The sequence below is a fragment of the Lepisma saccharinum genome, chromosome 7 (assembly GCF_977018435.1).
Source record: "Lepisma saccharinum chromosome 7, izLepSacc3.1, whole genome shotgun sequence".
Classification (NCBI taxonomy): Eukaryota; Metazoa; Arthropoda; class Insecta; order Zygentoma; family Lepismatidae; genus Lepisma; species Lepisma saccharinum.
Window position 1 is genome coordinate 67,641,121 of NC_139235.1, and position 11,993 is coordinate 67,653,113.

An 11,993-nucleotide genomic window follows, 5' to 3' on the forward strand; every position below is an offset into this window, starting at 1 on the left:
GTACTTTCTCCTGTAAATTTGAAGGAATCCGTTTCCCTCATACGATAATGTTACCACGGATAGCCCCAATTCATGAATAATAACCCCACGAACCATGCACGGCAAGGTTAGGTTCGGTTAGGCAAACATAGTTAAAATTGTCATCTTTTTGCAAAACAATGGTTTGGTTGGAAACACTGACAGGGGGTTACGTCATCAAACGTATGCAACATCTGGTTCACGTAGTGGAAGAAAATGAAAGCAACGGCAATTGTACGTCGGAAAGATATTTCTTTTGAAAAATACATGAATTCCCGGTGAAATACATTCCACGATGAAAGAAAATACCTCCATGAACTTCTAAATGCTACAGAAACTCATTTCCGTAAGTAGTTTCTTCTGCAAGAATGAAGAAATCCGTTGGGACAATATCGAAGTGTTAGCACAAAATCATCATCAAAACTGAGGATAGCCTCTGCATTGTGTGTAAATATATAAAATGCGGTATGAATTTACAATACCGGAAGTATCTCCAATTGCTTTCAAATTCGGCATACTCCCTAATTTTGGCCTTGTAATCACGAATCTGCAGTTAAAATATGGTGGTCACGTCTAGAAATTGCAAAATAACCTTGTCAATTACCGCTATGATTCTCCATACACGAACATGGAAACCATGTTTTCTGAAATGAAGACATCTTCCTTTCCGCACAACGGTCTTGTTACCAACTTTGCTCAAGTGTTGTGCAATGAGTGAGAGCGTTGATTTGCATATGAGAAAATGGCATCTTGCGTAAAGGTTGAAAACATGTTTGCCCACGAGCCATTCACGGTAAGGTTAGGTTAGGTTAGGCAAGTATAGTTAAAATTAAGGGTCATCATGAATATAGTTTTCAAATGCTAATCATTGCAAAAAATAGTTGTTTTCTTCATAAATCAAGGGTGTTTACTCCATTCACGGACCCACTTTTTTAGACTTTTTTTTGCAATTTCTAGACGTGACCACCAAATTTTAACTGCAGATTCATGATTACGAGGCCAAAATGAGTGAGTATGCCGAATTTGAAAGCAATCGAATATACTTCCGGTATTGTAAATTCGCTCCTAAAATGCTTAGAATTGGGATAGTTAATTTGTGTCAACGTATCTTAAAATTGAGTACACAGTTCGAATATTTTTTCATATGTACATTAATATACTATTTCTTGTGTGGTGAGTATGAAGGAAGAAATATGAAAAAATAAGTACTGAAATGCTACTTAATTAAAAGGTAATTGTCAATACACTGTTACTTTTGGTACTACTTTACTATACCTGAGACACCTGTCAATGATTTATTTCACACTTTTTTACATTGCTATCGTACTATTCTGCATTCGGGAACATTTATTTAGGTGAAATAATAATGAATTTCTAACGAAAATAATGCAAAATTTTTACATTTACGAGTACTTACTGTTCTTCCTTATTTCCACACAATATTGCGATAGCTTACCTGTTCATCGCACGTTGTGCCAGTGTTTTGTCAATTTGGAGTGTGCATGCAGTGTTGTATCCTTGTTCACCGAAAAATACCTAAATTTAAAAAAAAATTAAAAACACTTCAGGATATTTTTTCACGAAAAAAGTTCAATTTTCGGCATAAAGAGTAATTATTAAACCATTTATGTTAGCCCCAAAAACCATTGACGATATCCCCACGAACCATCACGGGGACGAGGTATGTCTAATAGGTTAGGTTAGGCCTGTTGGGTTAGGTTACATTAGCACTCCCTTCATTCAATTTAGCGTGCTCTCATGCAGAAAGCAAATGGCGGCAGCAGCAATAGTGCGTCGGAAATAGATTTACGTAGAAAACCACATGCATTCGCATTAAAATGGATCAAAACTACATTCCCGAACATCAACAACGCTACAAAAAATGATTTGCATAAGTGCTTTCTCCTGTAAATTTGAAGAAATCTGTCTCAGGTATACTACAGTGTTACCTTACTTTTTAACTGGCATTGCACTCTTATCATTTAGTCTTGCAGAGTTTAATTTACAAATTGGTTGAATATACGCAAGCTACATAATATTGAGTATTTTCTTGATAGCCTAGAGATTTAATAATAAATAATAATAATACATTTTATTTTTTAAGCGGGCGGGGTTCAGCCAAGGGCTGCTCTGCCTTTATAAATCAAGGAAAAGTATACATTATGGACTTTGCATATCATTGTTTATCATCATTTCCCCTAGGGAATTCCTTACTGGCTTCAACAAAAGGAAAACTGAAAGGAGATTGAAAGCAAGGGAGAAGTTGGAAGCCCAGGTGAAAGAAGCCAGGAGACAGATGAAGCAAGAGGTATAGATGTAACAATTGTATTTGTAATCCTGAATATACCAGTTATGCAGAAAATTTGTTCTAAAGCTATTCAATAATGAGTGTGACCAGTAACTGCATTAACCCCTAACTGACACACCGGGAAAAAAAATTTACACTTAAGACACACCCGAGTCCCAGCTTTTTATTGCATTTTTTATATCAGATAATGTTGATAGATACAAACTGTCTTGATGCTACCTTGAAGTATGTTTGTTAGTAGTTGCAACAACAGTATGTTGATATGATGAATTAATATATTCATAGTAAGAATGAATAATTGCCACATTTTGATAAATATATTTACTACATGACAAAACATGCATATATAGAAATTAGTATATCTCAACTAGTGAGACCTCCCCGATGGTGCAGTGGTATGGTCATCACCTTGTAATCAAGGGGTTCCAGGTTCAATACCCAGTGGAGGCACGGTGGTTCGGATCTTACTTTAAACTGTAGGTCCAGTCCAGTGCATAAAGTGAACTTAAAATGCCAAATCAATCAATCAAGAACTATTTGCGTCAATCTCTCCAACCTTGATATGTGAGATGACCAAATGTGCCAATAATTAAATACTAATTATATGAATTAGAGAACACAGGAATAAGAAAAACGATACAACTAAACTTTGACTAAAGCCTCAGAGTGAGATTTCAAGGCATAATATTGTTTTGCAGAATTCTACCACGTACTGCTGAAGTTTCATATAACATAAATCGGTTTTTACTATAAAAGAAATTAGATTTGTCAGTCTCACAAAGGACTAAAATGAAATGGTGTGACTCAGCTGTTAGCATATGCAGATGATGTAGACTTACTGTGGCCTGATGTAAATAGAATTAAGTATAATGCTAAAATATTTTTCAAAGCAGATAAAAAGATAGGTTTGGAAGTTAGCAAAGAGAAAACTTAATATATGCTTACAGGCCGAAACCAAGTGTTAGGTAATAATCAAAATCTAATTATTGATAACTCATTTGAACCAGTTTCCAAATTCAAGTACTTAGGAGTAATATTTTATATCAGATCATGTTGATAGATACAAACTGTCTTGATGCTACCTTGAAGTATGTTTGTTAGTAGTTGCAACAACAGTATGTTGATATGATGAATTAATATATTCATAGTAAGAATGAATAATTGCCACATTTTGATAAATATATTTACTACATGACAAAACATGCATATATAGAAATTAGTATATCTCAACTAGTGAGACCTCCCCGATGGTGCAGTGGTATGGTCATCACCTTGTAATCAAGGGGTTCCAGGTTCAATACCCAGTGGAGGCACGGTGGTTCGGATCTTACTTTAAACTGTAGGTCCAGTCCAGTGCATAAAGTGAACTTAAAATGCCAAATCAATCAATCAAGAACTATTTGCGTCAATCTCTCCAACCTTGATATGTGAGATGACCAAATGTGCCAATAATTAAATACTAATTATATGAATTAGAGAACACAGGAATAAGAAAAACGATACAACTAAACTTTGACTAAAGCCTCAGAGTGAGATTTCAAGGCATAATATTGTTTTGCAGAATTCTACCACGTACTGCTGAAGTTTCATATAACATAAATCGGTTTTTACTATAAAAGAAATTAGATTTGTCAGTCTCACAAAGGACTAAAATGAAATGGTGTGACTCAGCTGTTAGCATATGCAGATGATGTAGACTTACTGTGGCCTGATGTAAATAGAATTAAGTATAATGCTAAAATATTTTTCAAAGCAGATAAAAAGATAGGTTTGGAAGTTAGCAAAGAGAAAACTTAATATATGCTTACAGGCTGAAACCAAGTGTTAGGTAATAATTAGAGCCCGGATTTATATGCGAAATGCATGTTTCATGTAACATGCAAAAACTTATGGAAAATATTTTTTTCTTTCCGACGAACTTGTAAAGAGTCTTTTGAGACACATTTGATAGCGCATATAAGTGCATATTTTGAGTGAATTTTGTTGTGCATGCATATTTCTTAAACTTTGCAGGATAAGGCTTATTTCGAATTTTATTGCTACATACTAGCATATTTCATAGTCTATCAAGAGGAAATAGCTTTGATTTTGTCGCCCACAATCGTTGGTAAATTCACTTTCGACTGCACGGCGATAACCGAATGGCGAACATACCATTTTAATATACAATCTACACTATAATTTTTAAAGTTTTTGTCGGGATTTTATGTACCGCTTTTTAAACAACAGCGATCTAGCGCCTTCTGATGCTTTTACAACTGTCAACTAGCGCGAAGCCTTTCTCGCGACTTGGCAACTATGTGGAAAGGATTTCTGCTGACAGTATCAAAGGAGTTCAAGAACGTTGTGTTCTGTTAAACATTCCACCTGAAAAATCAAGTAAGGCTGTATTGTTGCGTAAATATGTACAAGAATTTTGAAGTAGTGTATTTACAGAAGATCGGTCAGTTTTGTTCTGTGTGGTGTGCGAAAAAAGTTTCAGTAGAAAAGAAATTTCAACTTACTCAACATGTAAATACAGCAAGACACAGGGAAGCCCTTCAGAGAAGACCGTGCAGTAAACAACAACTGCTTACTATCGCGTCCACTAATTCAACATCTGAATGCACAGTAAGCGATACATTCTATGTAGATCTGTGTCCTGCCTTTGTGAGTGCTAATATTCCTTTGTGGAAACTGAGCAATGCCCATCTACGAGGTTTCCTTGAAAAGTACACGGGAAAGAAGTTGCCAGATGAATCAACGCTACGTAAAAACTATGTGCCTGTTTGTTTTAATGAGGTCATGGGAGAAATTCGGGAAGCGTTGAAGCACGAGAAAATATGGGTGTTGGTGTTATCGATGAGACTATTGACGCGGCAGGACGTTGTGTTTGCAATACTGTTGTTGGTGCAATGAAGGCGACTGGTAAACCCTACTTACTGAATATCGAGGTGTTTGAGAAAGTGAATCATTTCACAATTGCCAAATTCTTTAACGATTCGTTAACTTTGTTGTGGCCAGATCACATCCAGTATGACAATGTGTTACTGTTTGTTACTGACGCGGCCCCGTACATTGTCAAAGCAGCAGCTGGTTTGAAAGTGTTGTATCATTTCTGTGCTCCATTTCAAGTTTTTCACTTTGTGTTATTTTTTTGATATTATTTTTTGATATAGTAGTTGTGCGTTTATGTTTTTTCTTGTGTAGAGGTTGTTATGTGTTTGGGTGTATTGTGCAGTAGTTATGCTGTGTAGTGTGTTTGGGTTTGTCTTGTGTAGTAGTTGTGGTGTCTAGTGTGTTTGTGTTTATCTTGTGTAGTAGTTGTGATGTGCTTGTATGTGGGTTTGTCTTGTGTAGTAGCTGTGCTGTCTAGTGTGGTTGTGTTTATCTTGTGTAGTAGTTATGTTGTCTAATGTGTTTCTATTTGTCTTGTGTAGTATCGGTGGTGTGTATGTATGTGTCTTGTGTTGTAGTTGTGCTGTCTAGTATGTTTGTGTAGTAGTTGTGCTGTCTAGTATGTTTGTTTTGCGTAGTAGTTGTGCTGTCTAATTTGATTGTGTTTGTCTTGTGTAGTAGTTGTGGTGTGTTTGTGTTTATATTGTGTTATAGTTATGATGTGTTTGTGTGTGTCTTGTGTAGTAGTTGTGCTGTCTAATGTGTTTGTGTTTGTCTTCTGTAGTAGTTCCTCCATTCATATTGGGGGTTAGGCGTAGAGCTGACAACTCTGCACTGTAAAAAACCATGTCAAGAATCATCAATATAAGGCCATGGATGTTCCCAAGGTAAAATATTCCGGAGGTAAAATAGTCCCCCGTTCGGATCTCCGGGTGGGGACTACTTTGGGAGGTCCCTGGACTAAGGATAAGATCTATGTTAGGAATAAGGATATTAAATTAGGCACCTGGAATGTTCTGAGCCTTTACCGGCCTGGGGCATTTCAGTGTACAGTTAATGAGATAGTTAAGTATAAATTAGATGTAGTAGCTGTCCAGGAAGTTAGGTGGCCAGGAGAAGGGAATTGTAAAACTAAAAATTATACTTTTTTCTATGGTGGTACTGAAAATCATAATTTTGGAACAGGCTTTTTCATAAATAATAGAATTATCTCAGCTCTTAAAACAGTAGAATTTATTAATGATAGGATATCATATGCAGTTTTACAGGGTAGGTGGTGTAAAATTATTTTAATAAACATACATGCACCAACGGAAGATAAAGATGATAATACTAAAGATGATTTTTATACAGAGTTAGAACAGGTCTTTGATAAATTTTCTCAGTATGATATGAAAATTCTGTTAGGTGACTGTAATGCACAGATTGGCAAAGAAGAGACATTTAAACCCACGATTGGTAAAGAAAGTCTTCATGAATTAAGTAATGATAATGATATAAGATTAATTACTTTTGCAACCTCAAAGAATTTAATTGTGAAAAGTACCACTTTTAAACATAAAGATATCCATAAATATACCTGGTCTTCTCCAGATGGTAAAACTCATAATCAGATAGATCATATTCTCATTGATAAGAGAAGGCATACTAGTATAATTGACGTTCGTACACATAGAGGTGCTGACTGTGCCAGTGACCATTATTTAGTAATTGCTAAATTAAGAGAAAGACTCTCAGTGATAAATCATAAGCAACAAAATCTAAAAGTTCTAAAATTTGATACAGGAAAGTTTACTGATGAAAGAATTAAGAAAGATTACCAAATTAAACTGTCAAATAGATTTGATGTTTTGCAGGATTTAAATGATGATGAAAATATAAATGAAACAGACGTAAATAAGAATTGGGAGCACATACGTAATGCAATAGAATCAGCAGCTAAAGAAAGTATAGGATACCATAAACCAAGAAAAAGTAAGCCATGGTTTGATAATGAATGTCATAATCTAATAGAAATAAGAAATCAGGCTAGACTTAGGTGGTTAAATAACTCTGATGATACAAATCTAAACAATTATAATAGAATAAAGCGAGAAGTTAACCGTACGTTTAGAAGTAAAAAAAGAGATTACTTGAAAAGCAAAATTAACGAGATTGAAACAAACAGCAAAAATAAAAATATCAGAGATTTATATAAAGGTGTAAATGAGTTTAGAAAGGGGTGGCAACCTAAAGTAAACTTGATAAAAGATAAAGACGGTGATTTTCTTGCTGACCCAAGCGATATTCTAAAAAGATGGAAGAACTACTTTAATGACCTTTTAAATGTTCATGTAGGAGATAAATCAGAAGTGAATGAAGTCCACACAGCAGAACCTTTAGTTCCAGAACCTAACTTGACTGAAGTTAAAGATGGTATTAAAAGGCTAAAGAATAACAAAGCACCTGGCATTGATTTAATACCAGCTGAGTTAATTAAATATGGTGGAAATTCGTTAATATGTCAAATTCATAAATTAATTTGTTTAATATGGAATAAAGAAGAAATCCCTCAACAGTGGAAAGAATCCATAATTGTTTCTGTGTTTAAAAAAGGTGATAAAATGAACTGCAATAATTACCGTGGAATTTCTGTACTCTCAACAACATATAAAATACACTCTGTAAAAAAAATTAGCATCACTTCATTATTTTTGGTCGTTAGCATTTCGCTCGTGAATTATCAGTTGTTTTATTGATTTTATTCGACTTGTCGATTTGTTTTCCTAACAATTATATAAAACACTATATCTGTAAAATATATTTTTATTATTTAAGTCATAGTTACGTACATAATGCACTTTACAGAACTAATAACAAAATTATTGCAAATATAGCTTGTGGAACGTTTTCGCACAAAGACAATTTTTACAGGTAAAAAAATTGAACAAAGGTTTTAAATGCATCATGATATGTCAATTTGTAATGATAGTAAGTAAATACATTGACTAGTACTTAGTGTGGACACCCCTGGCCTTCCTAAGTGCTTCCAACCTTCGAGGCATGCTATGAATGAGATTTTGACAATATTCGACCTCAATTTCATTCCAAACATGTACAATTGCTGCCATAAGTTCCTATTTTGACCTGTACGTCTGATTACCAAGTTTTTTGCACATCATAGCCCACAGGTTTTCTATAGGATTCATGTCTGGTGGCCACTAAGTCTTTCAATATTCATATCATGAAACCAGTTATTCACCACCTGAGCACGATGACAGGTTGCATTATCGTCTTGAAAAATAAAGTAGTCCAAATTCTGTCCAGAAAAATGATCTCCTGCAGTTTGTAGAACTTTCCGATTCAATATGCATCCTGCCAATCCCTTTTGCAGAGAAACATGCCCAAATCATAACACTGCCACAAAACTTTTGAGTTTCAAAAATACAAGATTTTGCAAGTTCTTCTCCCTTCCGCAACCACAGTTTAACTGAGCTGTCATTCCCCAGCAATTTAAATCGTTTTTCATCAGAAAATATCACATGTTCCCAATCTGTATCATTCCATGCGCCATAACGTGTGACAAACTCACGTCTAGCTTTTGCATGTGCGTCAGTTAGTCTGGGTTTTTTACGTGGGACGTGTTTAGAAACACCCTGTTTCTTTAGTCGGGATACTACAGTAGCATGAGTAAGATTAACTCCCACCTCATTTTGAAGATTATGTGCAATTTGACGTGAACTCATTCCTCTGTTCTTCAATGCCATGTCCTTTATCATACGATCCAGTCGAGGTGATGTATTTTTCTTTCTGCCACAGTGACTTCTCAGTGATGATTTTCCATGTTCTTGTTGCTTTTGCAGGCAGCGGCTAACTGTGGATTGATGCATTTGAAGTTGTCGACCAATTTCTCTCTGAGAATGACCATCCATATGCAAAGCAAGAACCATTCCTTGCTTACGTGGCGAAATGTCACACTTTCTGCCCATTTTTTCGAGAAAACACGCTCAAATACACTACACACCACCAGAACACTTCACAAATATGATAACGTATCCAAACTGTCAATAATGAACATGTAGTGTGCAACATAAAACACGTCACAAGTTGCACTACTAACAATCGTTTTACAGATTCCTGACAATTGATTACAAAACCTTGCAGCAGTAACTGATTGCAACACCCTCTAGCGGACACTCCAAACACTAATTCACCAAAATAATAACACCACACTAAGCAGTGATACCAGACCAATGCTTCAATCAATTGTTTTCAAGTTGTGCAGGAAAGATGCATCCATGCGAAACTCAAAATTGTCAACATCCGTAATAAGAATACAGTGATGCTAATTTTTTTTTACAGAGTGTATTATCTAACATTCTTTTAACAAGACTAACCCCATATGCTAATGAAATTATAGGTGATTATCAATGTGGATTTAAACGTAACAGATCAACTACAGATCAAATTTTTCACATCAGACAGACACTTGAAAAAAAGTGGGAATATAATCAAAATGTCCATCAGCTATTCATTGATTTCAAAAAAGCATATGATTCGGTGAAAAGAGATAAATTATATAATATATTAGTAGAGTTTGGAATACCTAAGAAGCTTGTTAGTATGATAAAAATATGCACCAGTGAAACAGAAAGTAAAATTCGTGTGGGTATTAATATGTCTGACAAATTTACAATTCATGATGGGTTAAAACAAGGAGATGCATTATCTCCATTGCTCTTTAATTTTGCCTTAGAATATGCTGTTAGGAAGGTAAACGAAACTAAAGAAGGACTAAAATTAAATGGTGTGACTCAGTTGTTAGCATATGCAGATGATGTAGACTTACTGGGGGATGATGTGAATACAATTAAGAATAATGCTAAAATATTTTTCAAAACTGCTAAAGAGATAGGTTTGGAAGTTAACAAAGAGAAAACTAAATATATGCTTCCAGGCCGAAACCAAGTGTTAGGTAATAATCAAAATCTAATTATTGATAACAACTCGTTTGAACCAGTTTCCAAATTCAAATACTTAGGAGTAATATTAACAAATGAAAATTATATTAAAGAGGAAATAAAAAGTAGGCTTAATTCAGGAAATGGATGTTACTTCTCTCTTCATAAACTGTTGTCTTCTCGTTTAATATCTAAGAAACTAAAAGCTAAAATATACAAAACCGTAATTTTGCCTGTAGTATTATATGGGTGTGAAACTTGGTCCCTTACATTGAAAGAGGAACATAAATTGAGAGTATTTGAAAATAGGATCCTTAGGAAAATATTTGGACCTAAAAGGGATGAGGAGACAGGTGAGTGGAGAAGGTTACATAATTTAGAACTACATAATTTGTATTCATGTCCAGATATTATTAGAATAATTAAATCAAGAAGACTTAGGTGGGCAGGCCATGTGGCACGAATGGGAGAGGAAAGAGGAGTTTACAGGATTCTTGTTGGGAAACCTGATGGTAAGAGACCAGTAGGAAGGCCAAGACGAAGATGGAGGGACAACGTCGAGATGGACCTAAGGGAAATCGGTAGGGATGGAAAAGAGTACATAGATCTTGCTCAAGATAGGGACAGATGGAAGGCCTGTGTTGCTGCAGCCATGAACCTTCGGGTTTAAGAAGGCTAGAGAGTTAGTTAGTTAGTTAGTGTATCCTAAATTAGTCCATCTGACTTGTCTTGCACACTGTCTTCATCGCGTAGCAGAAATAATCAGATACCAATACCCGGAAGTAGATGCACTTGTATCAAATGTAAATAAAGTATTTGTGAAAGCTCCTTCGCGAGTACGTCTCCCTCGCGAAGTGGCGAAAAGTGTTCCGTTACCTACGCAACCGGTATTAACATGATGGGGCTCGTGGCTAGAAGCTGTGTCGTATTATGCAGAAAATTTCAATGAAGTGAAGGCAGTCATAGACTCACTAAAACCAGAAGATGCAGCCGCTCTTTGTGTGTCACAGAAATGTTTCTCTAGAAGTGGCATTGAGAACGAAATTAAGTACATACACAACCACTTCTCGAGTATACCTGCAATTATTACACAGTTCGAGTCCCGTAATAATCCTTTGCAGCATTCACTGTCCTTGTTGGGCGAAGTATCGCAAACTTTGTCCAGTGAAACTCACGGTGTTGCCAAAATAGCGTCAGAAAAACTTCCCCAAGTATTAGACAAAAATCCCGGGTACAGAACAATCTGTGACATTGCAAATGTTCTGAATGATGAAAATGTGGACTTGGAAGAGGACCTAATACACGAGGAAGTTTGGTGTTTCTCACATGCACCAGTGACTTCTGCTGATGTAGAAAGGAACTTCTCGATCTACAAAACGTTTCTCACTGATAAACGCACAGGGTTTACGAAGAAAACCTAAGGAAGACGTTCATAGTTCATTGCAACAGAGGTCATTAAGGTAAGATGTTTGGAAAAGAAAATTGTATATTGTTCATGCATATCTTAGTGCATATTTTTGATATTTTTTAAGGTAAGAGTTTGAAAAACAAAATTAATTGTATTTTGTTCATGCATATCTTAGTGCATATTTTTGATATTTTTCGTGCATATTTGCATGCATATTTTGCTGTTTGTTTGTGCATGGAAATCCGGGCTCTAGTAATAATCAAAATCTAATTATTGATAACTCATTTGAACCAGTTTCCAAATTCAAGTACTTAGGAGTAATTTTAAAAAATGAAAATGATATTAAAGAAGAAATAAAAAGCAGGCTTAATTCAGGAAATGCTTGTTACTTTTCTTTCATAAACTTTTGTCTTCTCGTTTAATATCTAAGAAACTAAAATTA

The 11,993-nt window shown here is 35.2% G+C and overlaps 2 protein-coding genes across 4 annotated transcripts in view; one reads left to right on the plus strand and one right to left on the minus strand.

Moving 5' to 3' along the window:
- Positions 1 to 11,993, minus strand: part of Hel89B (histone acetyltransferase 1) — a 156,982-nt gene that overhangs the window by 129,999 nt on the left and 14,990 nt on the right. Inside the window, exon 2 of one of the 3 annotated variants that reach the window (XM_083125375.1) lies at positions 1,475 to 1,554. The exons of the other annotated variants lie outside the window; for them this stretch is intronic. The gene's annotated coding sequence lies outside the window, so the exon portion shown is untranslated. The remainder of the gene's footprint in view (positions 1 to 1,474; positions 1,555 to 11,993) is intronic. 3 annotated transcript variants of the gene reach the window in all.
- The window catches only part of vito (nucleolar protein viriato), a 34,302-nt gene that overhangs the window by 875 nt on the left and 21,434 nt on the right, over positions 1 to 11,993 (plus strand). The window contains exon 2 of the mRNA XM_083125379.1: positions 2,221 to 2,326. Within this exon, the coding sequence (XP_082981505.1) occupies positions 2,221 to 2,326 (106 nt within the window). The remainder of the gene's footprint in view (positions 1 to 2,220; positions 2,327 to 11,993) is intronic.